Source organism: Dipodomys ordii, unplaced genomic scaffold (genome assembly GCF_000151885.1).
Source record: "Dipodomys ordii isolate 6190 unplaced genomic scaffold, Dord_2.0 Scaffold5, whole genome shotgun sequence".
Classification (NCBI taxonomy): domain Eukaryota; kingdom Metazoa; phylum Chordata; class Mammalia; order Rodentia; family Heteromyidae; genus Dipodomys; species Dipodomys ordii.
In genome coordinates, this window is record NW_012267221.1 from 37,585,637 (window position 1) to 37,607,231 (window position 21,595).

Below are 21,595 nucleotides of genomic sequence, written 5' to 3' on the forward strand. Positions count from 1 at the left end.
CATAAGCTCACTTTGGACTCTTTGATTTGTCACAAAATTTTAATCACTGGAATAAAAATTGTGCATCTTTTCGTGAGTCCATAGAATATTTTTCTCATGGCTTGCTTCAGCAGCACATACACTAAAATTAGAAAGATACAGAGAAGATTCTCATGGCCCCTGGGGCCAAGGGTGACACACAAATTCATGAAACATTCCATTAAAAATTTTTTTTTTCCTTGTAAGACATAATCTACATTATGTATAATGGATGTGTTTGACTTCGACATTGTTACATTTTTCCTCCTTTCATGTATACCATAAGGTTTTAGAGGGTTTCTGATAAATCCATTTCATTTTGTACAAGTTATTCAAATTAGAAGACCTGAGGAAGCAGCGACTGGAGGACTTGGCCACTCTCATTCAGAAGATTTATCGAGGTTGGAAATGTCGCACACACTTCCTGCTAATGAAGAAAAGCCAAATTGTTATTGCTGCCTGGTACAGGAGATTCGCAGTAAGTCTCTGTAATCTGACATAATGATGCTAATTTACCAGCATTTCTCATGTACTTCCTATATTTGCCATTTTTACATATTTAATTCCCCCCATAACTTCATAAAATGGTGATTTTTAAAAGAAAACTAAGGCAGTGAGGAACTAATTGCCCACATCGCTGCACAGTTGTAAATAATACAGATTTGAATGTAAGGTAGTCTTGAGTTCAAGTTTAGTAGTAATATTGCTTTCAGTTATCTAGTTGTATGTAGCAGTAAATTACCTCTTCCTTTAGGTCATCAGATTGGAAGAGGCAGTGTCATTTAACTCTTTCAGTGTAGTTTTTCAGTTTTCAAAAGTGACCAGCTTTTCTGTGTTGATCCAGCAACCTTGAAGATAGCTTTAATTCCAGGAAGCCAGAGTTGTGTTTTAGTTATGGTTTAATTCTGGTTTTGGTTCAACTATTGAATTTTTTTTTTGACCTCAAATATCTAGTCTCGGTAACTTCTAAAGCTTACTGAATCTGAATATAGAGTTCCTTTTTTGAAACTTTATCCCTTGATTGTAGATGTTTTGTTGGAAGTATACCGCAGAAGAAGAGGTAGGCCTGCCTACCTCAAGTATAACTTGAATTTGGGTTGTGTTCTTGTGAGTGAACTGTAGGTAAAAACGAACGTTGCTTCCAACTGTTTCTCATTTTATGTGTTCGTACTATGGAGTGAGTTGGAAAATGAATTCAGTTTGCAATCAAATCTCATTTGCATATACTTCTTTCTTTCCAGCTAACAAGAGGTTTTGCTATAAGGCAGTAATCATGCTGATATAATTTATGCTGACTTATTCTCATGTAATACATTTTAGTGCATTATTTCCAAGTTCTGGAAAATACTGAGGTTCTTAACTGATTAAATTAAAGAAAATGTGCATGATCTCTAAGAGTATCTTTAAAATTGCTTCCTGTAGTTAAAAGGGTACAACCAGCAGCACAAGTCTAACAGTACCTACATGTCCACCCACATGTTCTGTAAGACACAGAGGATTGTCCTGGTGGTGGAAGGCTCCCTGTTGTGCATGTAGCAATACTATGTAACCCTTGTACAGATTTATAATGCTATTTCTTGTTTACCTGCCATAGGGAGGACCAATAAATAGCTAATCTTCAAGGAGTTTTTTTTTAATCATTTCTTAATTTGGGGTCATTAAGAATATCTGGGGAGGTGACTCAAGTGGTAGAGTATCCTGCCAGCAAGCCCCAAGGCCTGAGTTCAAACCCTAGTACCTCAAGAGTTAAGAAAGAAAATCAAGCTTAAGAAGGTACTGAATTCATTTTTCTTACATTCTTCAAGTAGGTTAGAAACATCTACTATTCTGGGCTCTGGAAACCGCCAGTACAGGCCACCTAATTTCTGACTTGGATCAGGTTTCTATGTAGAAAGAGGCAAATAGACATCTAACCAAATAAGTAATCAGTACAATTGCAGATTGCTCTAAGTTCCAGGACAGAAATAGAAAACAGAGATAAAGAATAATTGGAGAGATATAACTTTAGATAGAAAGTAAAAAAGCAGCAATGAAAAAAAACAGAAGCAGCTAGTACTTTTCTTTTCCTTCCTGTCTTCCTCTCTCCCTTTCTCCTGCTACAAAGCTTTATAATCACTATGTGAAAAAAGTTGCCTTATCACTAATTCATAATGGTCAGAATTATGAGTGATATTATTTTGAGTTAATTGAATGGATGTTAGTCTGTCTATTTTTAGGATACCATGAACTTTGTTCTAGTGATTATATTTGTTTCAACTTTGAGCTGAATACTGCAGCCAACTTATGTTTCATTGAAGGCAGTGATTAATCTGTTTCTCTTCTCAAGCCAATAAAGAGTTTTTTAATTCTTGTTTTGAGGTACTGTATTTTTCTTTATTATCTTCAAGTAGTTGGACAAAGAGGTTCCAATTCAACATGTCAATTTATGGGAATAGTACATCTTGATCAACGTCACCACTAGTTGCTGTATTTTTGTTGTTTTTGTTGGCTGTGGGGCTTGGAACTCAGGGCCGAAGCGCTGTCTCTGAGCTTCTTTGTACTCTATATCACTTCCAGTTTTGAGGTGGTTAATTGGAGATAAGAATCTCACAGGGTCTTTTCTGCCCTGGTTGGCTTTGAATCATGATCCTCAGATCTCAGCCTCCTGAGTAGTGAGGATTGCAGGCGTGAGCCACCAGCACCGGGTTTGTATTTTTAATTAGACCATATTCTGTGATACTTCACATAGTATAGCTCCTTAAGATCAATCTTAAAGTGAGAGTTATTTTGAGGACATTTAAGAATTTAAACAACAACAGCATGGGTGTCAGAAGTAATGGTCATATTATGTATGTAGTTTGTTCATAAATGCTTGAGAGCTTACTCTATGAAACATCTTAAATCTTTCTAAGCTTTATATGACAATTGATGTACCTGAGCCCTAGAGAAGGCAACTGTCTTGTCCAGACTTCCCTTGGATTTCCCCTTGGCATCCACTTTTGTTCTACTTATATATTAACATTTTCAGAGCTGTGACAATTAAACAAACAACTTAAAGGAGGAAGGATTCATTTTGGCTCATGGTTTCTAAAGTTCCAGCCTATGATCTTGACTCCATTGATTCTGGGTCTGTGGTAAGGCAGAGCATCATGATGACATGGCAGACAGGATGCAAAGAGAAGGGACCAGATATAACCCTCAAAAGCATGCTCTCCAATGACCTACATCATCCTCCAGTGAGGTCTCACATCCTAAAATTTCCAGCATCTACCAAAATAGCATCACTAACTGGGGACCAAGCCTTCTGTACATGAGTCTTTTAACGAACACTTTATATCTACAATTAAAGCTACCTATCTTGATTATATATTGTCTATCTCCAAAGTGGATCTAAGGATCCTACAAGCATCTCACACTTCAAGGAACAGAAGCTGAACAAATCTAGTCCTTTCAAAGTGAAAGTTGAACAGCATAGCTTTTGTGCATTGAAATGCTTGAATTTTTATCAGAGATGCCCAGGTTCTCACACACGTTGTAAACTAATCACTGTAAAAGTTCACTCTCTCAGAGAGAAGTGTTGTAGCCTCTGTCTGAAACAGCCTTAGAAGTGAGCAAGGCTTCTGGGCATTGAACTTTTTGAGCCAAAGCATGTTGCCCTACCAGGTCATCTTTAACTCTATTTACCTGCCATGACCCCTTGCTGCTCTGAATCTGCCCTGCTGTGCTCTCTAGCCCAATGTCTGTTGATCCTTTGTACTGTTGTTCGTCCTCTGAAAGTCCTTGAGGACAGAGTTGGAGTCAGACTCACATTTATGTTTCAGGCCCCATAGATAAATGTTTAGTGAACTAATATCCACTTGCCAGTTTTTCTCAGCCTGAAACAGAGTAAAAATAACAAATCTAAAAGGACCTGGGAAGGTCAAAGAGAGGTGAGCTCATTAAGTTGCAGAGTGTGAAATAGTGAGAAGAGAGAGCAATCTAAAGCAGATATGGATAGACCTGTTGTGTTTCCATTCAATACTTGTTGATTTAAATATTGGCAGTGTAAGACCATATTGTAACAATGTGTGATACAAAGAACAGACAGTGAGTCAGGGTGGTCTTGAACCACTTAGAAGTTGCTATCTTGAGCATGCTGATTTTTGTACTTTGAATTTAACTGTTTCGTTTCTTTACATGTTGGATTCCAGAAGTGTGGGTGGTAAAGACACCATTGCACTAGCATTATTCACATTAAAGATATACAAATACAACTGCTAATACCTTCCTACTCTGTCCTACAGCAACAAAAGAAGTATCAGCAGACAAAAAGTTCTGCCTTGGTGATTCAATCTTATATCCGTGGTTGGAAGGTGAGTTTAAAAGAAGTATGCTTTATTTTTCGGGGATAAGGGGGGGAGGTGGGGGAAGTAGGGATGCTTCAAAAGGAAGATTTCTTTAGACTCACTCTACAGGAAGGCTTTTCCATGTCCTGCCTTTCTGGTAAACAATCATCTGGAAAGGGTAAATATTATGGCCCAAGTGGGGTTCCCTGCTGACCATGTCTTGACTGCTTCCTTCTAACCAACCTTCAAAGAGCTTTGTTTCCTAAGCAGGATGTTCTTTAATATTGTACACGTTTTCCATATTTTCTTGTCATATTTTCAAGAGAGGCCATATTCTAAGAAGCTGTCATAGCTATTCCTCCCTTGCCAGTGGGTTTCTGCTAGATTTCAGTGCCCAGCAACTTTGCAGTGACCCTCTCCGGGCAGCTCCAGGACGGGAAGATCCTGAGGCCCGCCCAGGACTAGTGGTTGGTGGGAGAGGGAGTAGTCACAGTTGGCTACCCAGTTCCAGGTCCTTCATGCCAGAGCTTTTGCCAGGGGTCAGTGAACTATGGCCCATAGGCCAGATCTGCCTGTAATCTGTTTTCCTACAACTTGCAATTCAAGAAGGGTTTGGATATTTTATACCATTGTTAATAATAAGCAAAAGAATATTCTGGTCATCAGTGGCTCAGATCTATAATCCTGACTACTAAGGAGGTTGAGATCTCAGAATCACTGTTTAAAACCAACCTTGTTAGGCAAATATGTAAGACTCCTATCTCTACTTAACCAACAAAAAGCTGGGAGTGGAGGCATGTGGTCGAATGCCAACCTTGAGTGTAAACAAAAAACAAAAAGGAGAAGCCATAACCTGAAGATTACGTGAAATATGGATTTTTAGGACCCATAAATAACTTATAAGGCTATAACCATATTCATTTACTTCAGTTTTTCAGCTGCTCAGTACTACATACTATAATAGTCTAACAGTTGTAATAGAGGCCATGTGACCTCAAAAGCCAAAAGTATTTACCATCTAGCCCTATATAACAAAGTTTTTGTCATCCCTTCCCCATACTTAGAGCCTCTTCCTACCATCACTTTCCTGTTAGTGTGTTTTGGGGGATGGGCTCAGTCTAGAGAGGATACTTTTGAGGTTATGCCCTGGGCCAGGACCACTTCATAGTACAGCCTGGGCCTCATACCCAGCAGCTTTGGTTGACCTTTATCTAGGTTTTGGCCAGCCTGAGGGCTTGACTGTCCTACTTTATTGCCAGACCCTGGGGTCCAGAGTGCAGTTTTAAGATACCAAGACAGGTCTTAAAGTCTTCTGCCTTTAAGTCCTATGTTTTCTTGGTCCCTGTAAAATTTCTAACAACTACTAGAAAGAAACCACTGATCTTGGATCAGTGTAATAATCTTTTGTCAGAATTTTAAGAGTCTTTTTGATACAGTGGACAGTTACAGTTGTATTTCAGACAGTAATAGCAGAAGAGACTTTGCAAGATCATTGGAGATTGCCACATTCTGAGATCAAATCTTTTCTCCAGCTTGTACTGGCTTGCATTTCTGTGGTCACATTTCCCCTATTGATTATGGGGAGAGGACTGCTGTCCGCATCTTGATGGGGGCCATCCTGCTAGGCATGATGCTGTCTCATAGTCAGTTGCAGATTTCCTTTTCTTTAAACTGTTGATATTCCACTGAAGCAAGGGTGCTAGGCTCTTCATCCCTTCTTGTATCTTTTTCTCAACACTATGAATTTCTTATTTAAACACTGACTTTGGGGGAATGATTCTGTTCTATAGGCTCGAAAAATCCTGCGGGAACTGAAGCATCAGAAGCGCTGTAAGGAAGCAGCCACAACCATTGCAGCATACTGGCATGGAACCCAGGTAGGCTGGAGACCCTGAGGAAGGCGGTAGGTTGGGTGTGACATAGAACGATGGGCCTTCAGATTCAGGGGCAGAAACTTTTTCACTGGCTTAAGCTACTGAGCACGCATTTGCCTTCCGCTCTGTCCAACATTTTGGTGTGGGGTGGTGGCACACGCTTTTTGTGTTTACTATTTGGTGTGGTGACTTGGTGTCTTTCTTGTTCTTTCTCCATTGGGAAGCAGCAGTAACCTTTCCTGCCTTAAACTTTTCTGTAACTCCTTTTCAAATGCATCACAGGCGCGAAGGGAACTGAGACGGCTGAAGGAGGAGGCTAGGAATAAACATGCTATTGCAGTTATTTGGGCTTACTGGCTTGGATCTAAGGTACTTGCACATATCCCATCACTCCATCCTGGAATTCTGCAGTAACTAATGCTCATCTCTAGCATAGAAGGGATGAATAACAACAATTAGTAGCAATTCACCCTGGTGCATGTCCTAACAGAGCCAGACATAATAAAACTACAGATGCTCGATGCATAGAAAATTTAGGCATGTCTAGGCCAAAGAAACCTTAACTGCTTACTAATAAAGCTCTAGACTATTTACTCTTTTTTTAAACTCTAACCTGCATGTTTAGTCAACCTCTCCCTACCTCACTGATGGGTGCTGGCAGTTCTGTAGAGGTATTTTGATACAGAAGTGGGGCATGTTGGGATGTTAAGATTTGGGCTTGACTGTCTTGTGCAGTATGTTGACAGTGAAAACACCTAACGCATGCCTTAAGAAAATTAATCCATGAATGACAGTGTGTTTTTAGGCTGACTCCAGCAGCTATTGATTATTACAGGCAAAATATGTGAAAAGAACAATCATCTCTGATTTCACAGAAAACTATGTTCGTGCAAAAGCTAGCTCCAATGGCCACAGAAGAATCCCAAGAATTTCAACATCAGCTGTTTGTTTTCAGAAACAAAGGCCTCCTGAAATACTGTCAGTAATCCCCAGGCATAGTCATGGGCTCTGTGAACATTTCACATACCCCAAGGGACAAAATTTTTAGATGTTTTTGTTACTTAGAAAATCAAAGGTCATCTTGACTAAAAATGTGTATTCCAGACCAGAACACAAGTATCTACAGATTCCTGTCCTTTTTAAGTCTACCTTGCAGCCCTATCTTGTGAGAAAAATGAGAATAGTCAGCTTTGGCCACCATAGCAAAGTTAGTTTGCCAAAAGCTAACCAAAGTTTTTTTTGTATTTGGTTTTTTTTTCCCTTAAATTTGTGAAAACCCAACAAATTTCTTAGCCAACTAAGGAAAATTGATAGAGGCAGAAAGACTTGGGATAGATGGTTATTGCTAGGTTCTCCCACTGAGCTTATTTATTTCACAGTCACAATACTATAAAATCTTGAAAGATCATACCTATTTATGTTCCTTAAAAATCTTAAGATTAATTTTTCCTTGAGATTGATTTAAAAATCTTTAAATGGACTTAACTACAATTTCTTTGTTTTTGGCAGTGGTAGGTCCTTGTAAATGCTAAGCAGGCACTAAACTACCTAGTGAAATCCAGTTTTATATTTGTTCCTTCTCATCTTTTTTACCAGAAAGAATTTTAGAGTGTTGTTGCTTAACACATCCATTTTCCAGCTGGTGGTTCACAGGGTTATCTTTTTATTCATCCAAGTGCGTGAACTCCAAGAGATTCTTACTGTCTTGTCAGCACAGTATACCATCAGCAAAGAGAGGTCTAGGGAAATTATTAAGGGTACTCAGTTGTACAATTTTGATAAGGGAGTTCAGTGTGTGGAGAATGAGGTAAAGGAAAAAGAATAAGGAAGAAAATAAGGAAGGAAGGTGAGTGAGAGCTGGAGGTAATTTCCGTGGATCCCACATAGCCTTCCCTTCATCCGGAGCACAGTCTCAGTGCACTGAAAAGACCAGCGGCTGTGCCAGCTTTGCAGTGATTACTTGGGTTGAAATGATTACTCACTGTCTCTCTACTCTGAAATTCTATTCGTAAATTGGCTCTTCTATTTGGTGGGGTATCTTCTTCTGGTCATTTGTGCTGTCTGCATTGGGCTGTCTCTTTTATTTACTATCTAAAAACATTCTAGGCTCGAAGGGAATTGAAACGCTTGAAGGAGGAGGCTAGGCGTAAGCATGCAGTTGCTGTCATTTGGGCTTACTGGCTTGGACTGAAGGTACTTCTTCCATCACTTCTTCCTGCCCAGGGTGAATTCCATAAAGCCTAGCACCTACTAACCCCCAAAAAACTACTGATGATGCTTGCTGATGGTCTGCACAGTTCTAGGAAATGTCAGCTTGCCTAATTATGTTTCTTTGTGAGGGAGGAAAAACAATTGTACTTTAATATCTGTCTGATTTTAATATAGCTTTTAAATTCTTCAAATAATAATAGATTTAAAGTTATTTGCAGTGTGACATATGTTATGCACTACTTAGTTGCCAGAGTTCTACCTTACATTATTCTTATAACTTTTTTTGTTAATCATGAGACAGATTCCAATCATTGGGCTAGAAACTGACCTACCATCCACAGTAACCAGCCTGGGGATGACAGGTTTTGTTTCTTTTAATCTGTTTGTTCTGCTGTACCATTGACTACTTGGAGTCAAGTTTCCTTCAAAGGAACTATCCTTCTAATGGTTTAGCACACACACCAAAGCGATTTGCATGGGTTAACTAAGATTTTGATAAGTAAGATGACAGAAATTAGTGGGCCATTCAGTGAAAGAGAATGTTAAATTTTCTTGTGAGTAGGACATGTTTTATTTCAAAATGGTGTTTAGTATAGCAGGAAAAGGTACACATAAGTAAATATCTAACTATAACTGAGCACTCAAACATTCAGATGTTGTACTGGAAAGGTTTTTGGACTTCTTAATATTCAATAACTAATCTCCATAGTGAATCACACAGTTAATTTTTGGCTCCTCCCATTAATCCTTATCATTATTTTTACTTGAATCTTAAGAACATTTCCTCTTATTCTAAACCTATGAATATTAACTTAGAAATCCTTTGCTCTGAATCTGAGCAGCCCTTAGAAGTATTCCTAAATACTTTGAACATCCTCCATTTTCCCCTGAAGGTTTAGCCTACAAATTTTTGGTAAATTATCCTTTTATTGAGTATTCATAAAATTTTGAAATAATCAAGAAGTAGCTGAAACATGAATTTAGCAGATGTACTTGAGAAAAGTCAACACAAGCTCTACTTTTGGCTTGAATTCAAACAAAACTAAACATTTTCCATTTTACTTATATCTTCTCATTTTCATTGTAATTTTCATAAAAGGGAGAAATAAAACAACATTGAGTGGGGTTTTTACTCCATAATAATTTCTATCTGTAGTATGTTTTATCAGAAATTAACAAGTCTTATTTTGTATGTAATATTTCTTCTAGTTTTCAACAAGATAGTTTTTTTTGTCTTCACTCTTGTTATGAAATAAGATTAAAGTCCAAGAATGTAATAATTTTTAAGTGAATTATCTTGCTATGAACAACAGAACAACAGTTTTGCCCCTTAGAATGGTTAATTTTTTTGTGAAAAGTATACTGGATCCCTTAAGGATTCCTGACACCCTTAATGGGCCACCCTTGTAGTGTGTTCAGATGTTTGTCGGAAGCTCTGCCCTGCCCTATGCAGTATCCAAAGGCATGTAAGATGAGATTAAATAGAATGAGCTATTAAATAGAATGAGTAGGTCTTACGTCACTTAACTGACTTTAACTTGTCTGTGTTCCTGTGCTGTTATCATTGTAGAATCCATATAACAGGTATCAGTCACCCCTTCGGTCCCTTTCACGCTTGTAAGTTGGAAATTTGAAATGTACCAATACTACAGCTTGAACTCTGGGCCTTCTTCATGTGGCTTTTTTTTTTTTTAATCAAGGCTGATATTCTACCACTTAAGCCACAGCTCCACTTCTAGCTTTTTGCCGGACAGCTGGAGATAAGAGTCTCACTAGCTTTTCTGGCCAGGCTGGCTTCAAATCTCACTTCTCAGATCTCAGCCTCCTAAATAGCTAGGATTATAGACATAAGCTACTATGCCCAGACCTGAATCTAATACTTCCATGAGTATAAGAGAAATGATAACTGGACCATGAATAAAAGGAAGAACTGACAAGTGTGGTAGATGGCACAAAAAAACCCTTAATAATGTTAAGGTATATAGAATGAGTTGAACTCAAAAAGCACAAGGCAAGCAGAATAGTTTATGGGAGGCGGGTCACTTGGGATCAGTGAAATTCAAGTCAGCTGGAACACGTCTCTTTATGACCATACTTTTCCTGAAGGAATGGAAACCTTCAGTTTGAATTGTTACATGATGTTAATTTTTTTTTAAAAAGTAGAAAACATGAATCTACAAGAGATTTGGTAAGTTAACTTACAATCTCTAATGTAGAAATACTTGGGATGTATATGTTAAATCCAGGAAACTGGAAACAAAGGGTACAAAATGTTTGAATTATTCAAATAGTTTAATAGTTTGCTAACTTCTCCTTCTCCCATTTCTATCTGGATAGTAATACATATTTTTTTTAAATCCCTTCTACTTCAGAACTTCACTATCATTTATTCATTCAACAAACACCTCATTTACTGTTGCTAGACATTAGTATATGCAATGAAGTTTTGGCAGGGTGGCAAGGTGCATGATGTAAAACTATAATATGTCTTAAATGCTGTGACAGCATTAACCGTAAGTTTTAGGGGTATATGAGAAAAATTAGTACAAATAATAACAGTTTAAATTCTTATTTTTAGCCACATTTAGTTCTCGGTATACAGCACTAAAGTCCTATCTTTATATGCTTGTGTTTTTTAGAAAAGTCACTATGGTTTTTCAGATTTGGTTTTTATTGTTTATAAAACAGTTTGACAGATCAGGGTGCTGGTGGCTTATGTCTGTAGTCCTAGTTACTCCAGAGGTTGAGCTCTGAGGATTAGGGTTTGAAGCTAGCTAATAAGCAGGGAAGTCTGTGAGACTATTATCTCATTATTTCCAATTAGCCACTCCCCCGCCCCTCCAAAAAAAAAAAAAAAACTATGGAAGTAGAGCTGTAGCTCAAGTAGTAGAGCACAAGGCATCCAGGCCCTGAGGTCAAGCCTTAGGATTGGCACCAAAAATAAAAATTCTTTGTGTAATTAATTATGTAATGACATATTTTATATCTGAAATGTATTTTAATTTGTGACAGGTTTGCAGACTGTTCCTATAATGTTTTCTCATCAAATCATCAGGGTCTTTAGAAGCTACTGGAAGAATTTAAACTATCAGTTCATTCTGGTGTTTTCCCTTTGTGTCTTCTAGTTTCTGTTTGTCCCAGTCAGTATATCTGCTATCTGAGGGTGCTAAAATTGGTTCATTCAATCCAGAAATGATATTTTTATATATATGTGCTCCATATATTCTCATTGTTGTCCACTTACCTACTCCACTCTAACCATTGATCTTCTTTTTAAAGGTGCGTAGGGAGTACAGAAAATTCTTTAGAGCTAATGCTGGAAAGAAAATCTATGAATTTACACTTCAGAGAATTGTACGTTGATACTTGGTTTGTATGGATGATTTGAATTAGTCAACTACTAAAAAGCACTAATTCTGAAAAATAGTGTCTTTTTAAAAAGTTGATAGTGACTCTTGATAAAGATTAAGATATAACTTAACAGTGAATTAGTACTTTTTGTATCATCTACACCCAAGTTCAAGTAGAATGGTGTTAAGAATAGTGGCCTGCACATGATTAATCCGATGTTATTCTTATTTGACAGAGAAAACTCTGTCAAGTGAACTTGAGAAAGCCAGGTTATTGCCCTGGGAAGCTGCATAGTCCAATTAGTGGGTAGTGGGAAAGCAAAACTGGCAAAACTAGATGCCAGGTGGCTCTTGGCCTTTACATTTGTATATGTAATAGGAAAGGGGTGCAAATGCTAGACCCTACCAGCCTGCACTGCTGCTTATAGTTTTATGACTTGAGCAGGTAACTTAACATCTGTGGATTTCATTTGGTTATGTGTAAAATGAGAATAGTGTTAAGACTAACCTCACAGAAGATTAAAATGGAATAGCGATAACAGGCTCTTATTGTGCCTGCCTGTATTTTATTAAGCAGAAGTGCTTCGTGACTTATAATGCAGTTTCAACACACTAAACCCATCATAAGTTGAAAATACCTTATAGCAAGAATACATTTAAGCTGGGTGCCAGTGGCTCATACCTATAATCCCTAGCACCAAGGAGGCTGAGATCTGAGGATTGCAGTTTGAAGCCAACCCCAGTAGAAAAGTCTGTGAGACTCTTCAATGACTTTCTAAGAAGCTGGAAGTAAAGTTATGGCTCAAGAGATAGAGCATTAGCCTTGAGCAAAAACAAAACTCAAAACAGCACCCAGGACCTGAGTTCAAGCCCGAAGACTCTTCTCCTCCTCCCCCCGCTCCAAAAAAAGAATACATTTAATACACTTAACTGTCAAACATAGCTTAAACACAGGCCACTTTAGAATATCAATTGTTTTCCTTCTTAATCATGTAGCTAGCTGGGCACTGTACTCTCTGACCTGCCCAGAATCTCAAATGAGCATATCACTAACTTAAGAAAAGATCAGAATGCAAAAGTATGGTGAATGCCATATTGTATTTGCACCATTATGTAGTCAAGATATCCCAAATCAAACCATTTTAAGGCAGGAGGTTCTATCTATATTCTGTACAAATGCTATCCAATAGAACTTCCTAAAATGATGAACATGATCTATATATGAAGAATCAGAGACTATATTGAGCACCTAAGTGTAACCAGTTTTAATTTTGCATAATTAATAGCCATGTTCAATTGTATTGGGAAGTAAAGCTGTTTAGTGTTACCTAGTGTTAATATTAGTTAGTATTGGCATAAGTATTAGTATTAATAACCTCTCACTTAATTAGTAAGACTCAGATTTCCCCTAATCAGCACAAAAGTGGAATAAAGACATAGAAAGCTTTTATGGATTATTAAAGATTACGATTTGATTACAGAGCATATAAATGTTTTTTTTCTGGTGTATTTTCTTTCAAACTCAACACAGATACAAAAATACTTCTTGGAAATGAAAAATAAGATGCCTTCTTTATCGCCAATAGACAAGAATTGGCCATCAAGACCGTACCTATTCCTGGATTCGACACACAAGGAACTAAAAAGGATTTTCCACTTATGGAGGGTAAAAAAAAACAACAAAGCCACATTTTTTTTCAAAGACTTCTTAAATGTCTTGAGTGTTTGAGAACTGTTTTATAAAATGAGATTTTTAGCACCTTCTTCCTTTGTCTGAAAGAGAATTGCTTGAGGATTTTAAGCTGCACTTAAGTTTCTGTCAGGAATCCTGCAGTGGTTGAGGTATTGCCTCTGTGGTTTTCTTGGTTATGGTTAGAAATAGCTCACTGAAGCACTGACTTTGTGTTTTAGGTTCCAGTTGGTTTCCAGTGGTTCAGTTTTATTTGCTTGGTTTTCTTTGTCTGAAAGAATACTGCAGGAGATAAAAACTATTAAATTTCAGCATCTATTTTCCCTTTCTCAATTTTATATTAGCACATAGAGTATAATTTAAATGTAGGGACCCATGGAGTAGTAGTTGCAGACATTGACTTTATTTTACTAACCTAGTGGAGAGGTACAGTGCTGGATGCAGTAAACCTTTGATATCTGTGGGTAAGTGGTTCCAAGGAGACTGCCATGGAGGCAAAACTGCAAATGTTTGGGTTCCATAGAGTTCAGTATTGCACTGTGAATCAGCTTAATTCATTTTCCCATAACACCACCCAGCTTCCACCTTTCAGTGAACATAAACTGTTGTGTTTATCACTTACATTAAGTACATTCACTATTCCATAGCTCTTGGGGCATCGCTTGCCATTTGAGAATTTCCATTTGCCAGTTTCACAAAATTAAGGACAGGGTAGCGCTCAGCAGATCATACTAGGATAGTAACAGGACTGCTTCTGCATTTATGTAATGTGCGTAATGTGCATGTGGGGATTCAAATTGTTCTTGAAATTTATTCTCATTCATCATTGTACTTGGTCTAAACTACAGGTAATAAATACATGAAGGTGGGCTTATTGCCATTCTTAGATGTAATAAAACCATTGGATTCAAGGGCTTATATTTAGTAAAGAACAACCAGTGCATACCTCTGCTGGTCAGCTCATCCCTGCCCTGCTGTATAGGTTTTTTCTTTATGCTTTAGAATCACATAAGTGACTATTGCTAAGGATTATAATAAGTGGTACCAGTACCATATATGAAATGGTACTCAGTTCTGTTCTGTAATTGGGCAACCTCTCAGTTGTTCATCTCCTCCTTTGATTCTGCCCTAGAAATATTTCAGAGAAATGGCAACAGAGAGCTGCTGGGATTGCTTTTACTCTACTTTCCCCTGGTTCAGGAAACCCACCCTTACTTGCCTTGACAGGGACACGGGTAGGGAGTAAAAATGCTTTTACTCCTGAAGGGAGCCTTTCCACAGGAAGGGTCAGCATCAGTACTCACCTTCATGAAGTTACTTCCGTGGTGGTTTTCCACCTCTACCTATAACTGAATTTCTTGCACTGTTCCTCCAATAACCATCCTTGCCCTCTGGCCATTCTTATCTCCTCTCCTGGCATCCTCAGTCTGAAGAAATCTCCCTGATCTCCATGCACATTGTAAAGTAGTAATAGCAGAATTTGGAACTGTATTTTCCAAACTATAAGACATAGCATCCAAAAATTCATATGGAACAATAAAATACCACGAATAGCAAAAACAATCCTTAACAAAAAGAACAGTGCTGGAGAAATATCAATACCAAATTTCAAATTCTACTACAAAGCCATAGTAATCAAAACAGCTTGGGACTGGCACAAAAACAGACCTCAGGACCAATGGAATAGAATTGAAATCCACGAAATGAACTCACAGACCTATAGCCATCTAAAAAAGAATGGAAGAAAGACAGCCTCTTCAGTAAATGGTTGTGGCAAAATTGGTTAATCTCTTGTAGAAAACTATAGCTAGATCCTTATATATCACCCTGCACCAGAATCAACTCCAAATGGATCAATGACCTCAGAGTCAAAGCAGACACTCTGAAAACATTACAAGACAGCATAGGAGAAACCCTAGGTCTGCTTGGCACATACTGAAATTTTCTTAATAGAGACTCAGAAACACAACAAATCAAAGTTTGGACAAATGGGATTACATGAAATTGCAGAGTTTCTTCATGGCAAAGGACAGAGCTAGCAAGATCAATAGAAAGCCTACGGATTGGGAGATCTTCACTAGCCATACAATGGACAAGGGTCTCATATCTAAAATATACCTGGAACTCAAAAAATTAAATCCCCCAACAACAAGAAACAACTGCCCAATAAATAAGTGGGGTAAAGATTTACAGAGAAACTTCTCTGAAGAGGAAAGAAGGATGGCCAATAGACACATGAAGAAATGTTCAACCTCCCTAGACATAAAAGAAATGCAAATTAAAACAACATTGAGATACTACCTCACCCCAGTTAGAAGGCTCTAATCAAGAACTCCAATGACAACAGATGATGGTGGGGATGTATACAGAATGGAACCCTACTGCATTGTTGGTGGGAGTGTAAACTTGTTCAACCACTTTGGAAAGCAATATGGAGGTTCCTCAAAAGACTCCACATAGAGCGCCCCTATGACCCAGCAACCCCACTTTTGGGCATTTACCCAAATGATCACAAACAAGACTATACTACAGCTACCAGCACAACTATGTTCATTGCAGCATTATTTACCATAGCTAAGATATGGAACCAACCCAAATGCCTCTCAATAGATGAATGGATCAAGAAAATGTGGTATATATACACAATGGAATTCTATGCCTCCATCAGAAAGAATTACATTGCCCCATTTGTTAGGAAATGGAAAGCCTTAGAAAAAATTATATTAAGTGAAGTAAGCCAGGCCCAAAGAAACATAGGTCCCATAGTTTCCCTTATTTGCAATAACTAGTATATGTCTGAGACAAGCAGAAAGGGTCAGATAAGTTGATGTTAGGTGAACCCCAAGATAAGAAAAATGTTTTTTTCTGGCTTTCTATTGTTTCTAACATATATTTATAAGATGATTTCTTTTTTGCTTTGTATGTCCCTCCCCCATGGTATAACTCCTGTTTTTGCTGTATTTGATGTTAGTATAATTTGGGGAGGGGAAGGGAAAAAAACAAATCGTTTAAATAGGGATACAGGTGGACCCATTACAACAATGAGATAGATGTACAAAATGTATGTCAAAAAACGAACTTTACAACTTTGGCAGGGAAGGGTGAGGAAGGGCAGGTATAGGAAGGGGAAACAAAGGAGGAGGCAACAGTGCTTGATAAGAAATGTACTCATTATCTTGCCCATGTAATTGTAGCCCCTCTGTACGGTATTTTCACAAAAAAATTAAAAAAAAATAAAATAAATAAAGACGTGGCATATTTTGGCTTGTGAAATCAACTTAGTAGATAGATTACTGTCATTATTTCTAAATGAAATACAATAGAATGGAAAATAGAATGTACAATATGTAGAAAGAATAGGAATTATTTTATGAAGTTTTGGGGTCAATGTGTCAAACAACTTGGTTAAAAAAAAAAGTGATGCTTTTTCTGTGAGTCTCTGTAGAGACTGACAGCCTTAGTAAGGGGCTGGTGTGTTTTCAGGGACTGATATAGCATAATGGATTCACATCTCTCATAGTATATGCCTGGTGTGTTTTGAAGAAGCATATTAAACTCCACAACACAAAGAATAGCTTTTATAATTTTTTTTTCAAGACTGACTTTATAAAACAAGGAATATGTGTCTGGCCTTTTTGAGTGAAGTTTTTATATTTACATTCATTGTTCTTATTGGTGTTGGCTTACCTTGTTTAAGAATGAATGCTGGGGCTGGAAAGGTTGCTCGGTGGTAGCGTGCTTGCCTTGCATGCATGAGGCCCTGGATTCAATTCTCCAGTACCACATAAGTAGAAAAAGCAGTAAGTGGTGTTATGGCTCAAGTGGTATAGGGCTAGCTGAGCTGAAGAGCTGAGGGACAGCGCCCAGGCCCAGAGTTCAGGCACCATGCCAAACTTAAAAAAATGCTAATTTTTTTCTTCTTACATAAGTAAGGCAATGAATACATTTCTTTTCACCCCCTCTTTCATTTTTCCTACTCCTCCCCCCAGTTGTAAAGGTCATTTCCAACATGTCTAGTGAGTATCACTGTTGCATTGGTTTACCTAGTGTCCTACTATTTCTGTGATTCCCTCTCCCTAAATCAAATAAACTTATATACAAGACAAATTTTGTTGCTTTTTATGTTCCTCCCCCATGGTATAACCTCTATTTTCACTGTATTTGATGTCATCTTGCATTTACACTTCTATAATTCGGAGAGGGGAAGGGAAAAAACAAAATGTTTAAATAAGGATACAGGTTGACCCATTGTAACAATGAGATGTACAAAACACTACATTGAAAACAAACTTTACAACTTCTGGGTGGGACGGGGTGGGGGTGGGGGATGTAGTTGTGGAGGTGGGAGGGAAAGGATGGTAGGAGGAAAACAGAGGAGGAGGCAACAATGCTCAATAGGAAATGTACTCATTACCTTGCTCATGTAACTGTAACCCCTTTATATAGCATTTTTACAATAAAACATAAAAAGAAAACACAAAAGTGACTGGATATATTAAAATGTAAATGTGAAAAGCAGAAGATTGAAACTTTTAAGTACAGTTATGTCATATCACTATAAGTGTATAGAGAAGAAATAGAAAAGAATTTTACTGCTGATTTACTGATAAAAGTGATCTGTTGTATGTTTTCTTATATCTCACAGTGTAAAAAATACAGAGACCAATTCACAGACCAGCAGAAACTTATCTATGAAGAGAAACTAGAAGCCAGTGAACTCTTCAAAGACAAGAAGGCTTTATACCCATCCAGGTATCTTGGTTTTGTCTTACTAATAAATGCCTTTTTCCTCCATTTTTCCCCTTACATATATTTGTAGCTCTTTTCTAGAAACTTTTGAGTTTTGTTATAAATGAACCACTTTTAATCCAATGAATCATTTCATAATCAGCTGTTTATGAAAACACAAAACCACACTTGAGCTATGTTTCATAGTGTGTTTGATGAAAAAAGAGATTGCAGTTTTGGTCTTGTTCCATTGACATTAGCTTGACTCCTTTATTAAGTAATTGGAAGTCATATAAATTAAAATTTATATAGACTATTAAAATTAATTGCATTGTACTTTCCTGTTTTCAGATTCTTTTTGTAGTATGGTGTAATCATTATTGCAACCTTCCTGCCATAACAAGCCAGGTCAAAAACTCACTTCCAAGGTCAATGGGAGAGTGTGGCAGTGATTACTCTTTGCATATTACTTCAGCCTGGGCTACTGGTGTCATTCAGTCTTCTAACTCACTGGTCATAGCGGCAATTGCTTTGTTATGGACACTACGTTCTAAGGAAAAGGAAAAAGAAAACAAAAAAACAAAACACTGCAAATCTAATGAGTCAAGCTCTTGTGAAAGACGGCTCATCTGAAGATTCATAAATGTCCTGCATTTCTCATGTTCTTATCCTCACCCCCACCATGCACAATTTCCATCTCTTTTTTAATCTGGTATTAAAAACAAAACAAAATAAAATAAAATAAAAACAAAAAAAGTTGCACCAGGCACCAGTGGCTTACACTGATAATACTAGTTATTTAGGAGGCTGAAATCTGAGGATGGAGATTGTAAGCCAACTTATGCAGACAAATCCTTAAGACCTTTATCTTCAGTTAAGCAGCAAAAGTCAGAACTGGAGACATGGCTCAAGTAATAAAGTATGAATTGTGAGCAAAATAAAAAGAGTGAGACATAAAGGCTCTGGGGTCAAGACAGTGGTGATGCATGTGTGTGTCTGTGCGCACGCACACACACACTCTCTCTCTCACACACACAGGAACGGGGTAGTGGCTCTTGCCTATGATCCTAGCTACTCAGGATGCTGAAATCTTTGGATCATGGTTCAAAGCCAGCCCAGGCAGAAAAGACACACACAAACACACACACACACATACTCTCTCTCTCTCCCTCTCTCTCTCTCTCTCTTTCTCTTTCTCTCTCTCTCTCAGGAATGGGGTAGTGGCTCTTGCCTATGATCCTAGCTACTCAAGATGCTGAAATCTTTGGATCATGGTTCAAAGCCAGCCCAGGCAGAAAAGTCAGCGACTCATCTCTGGTTGACTGGCAAAGAGTTGAAAGTAGAGCTATTGCTCAGCTTGTAGAGCACCAGTGTTGAGCACAAAACTTAATTACAAGCACATGACCCTGAGTTCAATCTCTAGCACCACTCCCCCCAAAAAAATTCAGGTTGTATAATTTTAAACTAAAACCTGTTTTAAAAAATTAGCTTTGCTATATATGGTAAGTACTTATTTGTGCTTTATTATTTATATTGGTTCTGTTACTACACACATTAGAAAGTTGCTATTTTTAAAAGATTATATCAGTATCCATTGTCAGACTTTTGTCAGACTATTTATGGTCTAAATCTTTTTTTTCCCCCTTTGGCCAATCCTGGGGCTTGAACTCAGGGCCTAGCCACTGTCCCTGAGCTTCTTTTGCTCAAGGCTAGCACTCTGCCACTTGAGCATAGCACCACTTCCAGCTTTTTCTGTTTAAGTGGTACTGAGAAGTTGAACCTAGGTCTTCATGCATGCTAGGTAAGCATCTTACCACTAAGCCACATTCCCAGCCCTGGTCTAAATCTTTTAAACTGGAGTTTCCTTGGGTGGTTGTTTTACCTCCTTAAGGTGGCATATAGTTCCTTAAGTCATACACAGTGACTAAATCTAAAATTGTCCAATATGCCTGCTATCTCAGCTATATTCAGACAAGCACACTGACTGTATGCATTCTTCAGTAGCTAATTTTATTCAACTGTTTCTTTATACATTCTTAAGTTCCAGTACTGTTCTTAATCAACATTCCCTGTAGATGACTTTTCAAAAACTAAAGACTGGCGAATACATTTCTGAGAAAACAAAAGACTCTTAGCACTTCTTTTTATTATTAAATACATACTTGAAGATGAACACCAAAAAATGTCTTTGGGGGCTTAGTTTTATCAGTTTTCAAGGGTGGTGGTGTCCTCGTCCCACAGTCGTGGGAGAGGTGGAATAATTTGCCCTCCTACTCCTCCTTGAAGCTGTGGTTCCTATGGGCGTCAGCCTTTTATATCCTCAGAGCTGTGAAACACTGACCGCCTACATGGATTTTTCTTCCCCAATCCTCCACCCACCACGCTAGCATTTAAAGTCATATGTGCACATTGCCAGAAGTAAGTAACTCAAAATGAAGCCTGGAGCAGCAATTTCCTTTTTTATTTTTTATTTATTTATTTTTTTGGTGTCTTTACACAAACTGCCCTCAAAGATTCACCCCCCATAGTGTTCAGGAACATTGGCATCTAGTGGCATGTGCAGTTACAACTTTTTTGCCAAAAATAATTTGTTTGCAGACTTTCCTGCTCTGTAAGTCTGGCCACTTTCATCAACTTAGAGTCACATCCCAGAAAGGGAGCTTGCGTCTCCTTTCATAGATTGCCCACTTGGAAACAGTTTTGTGGCAGTATTAAGTATTATATCATTTCTTCTAAAGTGATTGCCTACTCTATGCATCCCCAGAAGTCTTATTGATTTTCCTATTTTCGCAAGGAAATGAGATTTTTCTTTGGAATGGGTGATGGTAATTATTTCAGATCTTGTTTTTCTATGCCACGTACATACTGGTTAAAGGCATTAGTAAATCCTTTGTGAGCATCTGTTAACTTTCTATTAACAGATTTCAAGAAATTGCCTTTTCCTTCACCCATAGCCATGTACTGCAGTCTGGCTGTCACTGGAAGTGGTTTCTATCCTGATTGCTCTGTATGATAACATTTTTATCAAAGTCTTAGCAACTGAAGGCCATGATTACATCCAGATATAAATTTAAAATAGGATATGGTTTCATTTCCAACTTACATTTAAAACAGATACATGTTAATACATAAAATAAATTGAAACAACTTTTCATGAAGTTGGCAGCTACTCCTTAGAGTCAACAGATTTGTTTCCTTTTGCCAGTGGTATTTGCCCTTCAAACCATTTCTAATATGCTTGAATTGGTTTTCTTTAGTGTTGGACAACCATTCCAAGGTGCATACCTGGAAATCAATAAGAATCCCAAGTATAAGAAACTCAAAGATGCCATTGAGGAAAAGATCATCATTGCTGAAGTTGTGAACAAAATTAACCGTGCCAATGGGAAGGTAAAGATGCTAACCTTAAAGACAAAAAAG

The 21,595-nt window shown here is 37.8% G+C and overlaps 1 protein-coding gene across 3 annotated transcripts in view; it reads left to right on the plus strand.

The window, feature by feature from the left end:
• Positions 1-21,595, plus strand: part of Myo1b (myosin IB) — a 149,202-nt gene that overhangs the window by 119,542 nt on the left and 8,065 nt on the right. The window contains exons 19-27 of one of the 3 annotated variants that reach the window (XM_013029657.1): positions 347-496; positions 4,281-4,349; positions 6,113-6,199; positions 6,479-6,565; positions 8,303-8,389; positions 11,687-11,761; positions 13,289-13,423; positions 18,093-18,199; positions 21,433-21,565. In XM_013029657.1, the coding sequence (XP_012885111.1) occupies positions 347-496; positions 4,281-4,349; positions 6,113-6,199; positions 6,479-6,565; positions 8,303-8,389; positions 11,687-11,761; positions 13,289-13,423; positions 18,093-18,199; positions 21,433-21,565 (930 nt within the window). The remainder of the gene's footprint in view (positions 1-346; positions 497-4,280; positions 4,350-6,112; positions 6,200-6,478; positions 6,566-8,302; positions 8,390-11,686; positions 11,762-13,288; positions 13,424-18,092; positions 18,200-21,432; positions 21,566-21,595) is intronic. The other 2 variants (XM_013029665.1, XM_013029672.1) reach the window with 2 other exon arrangements.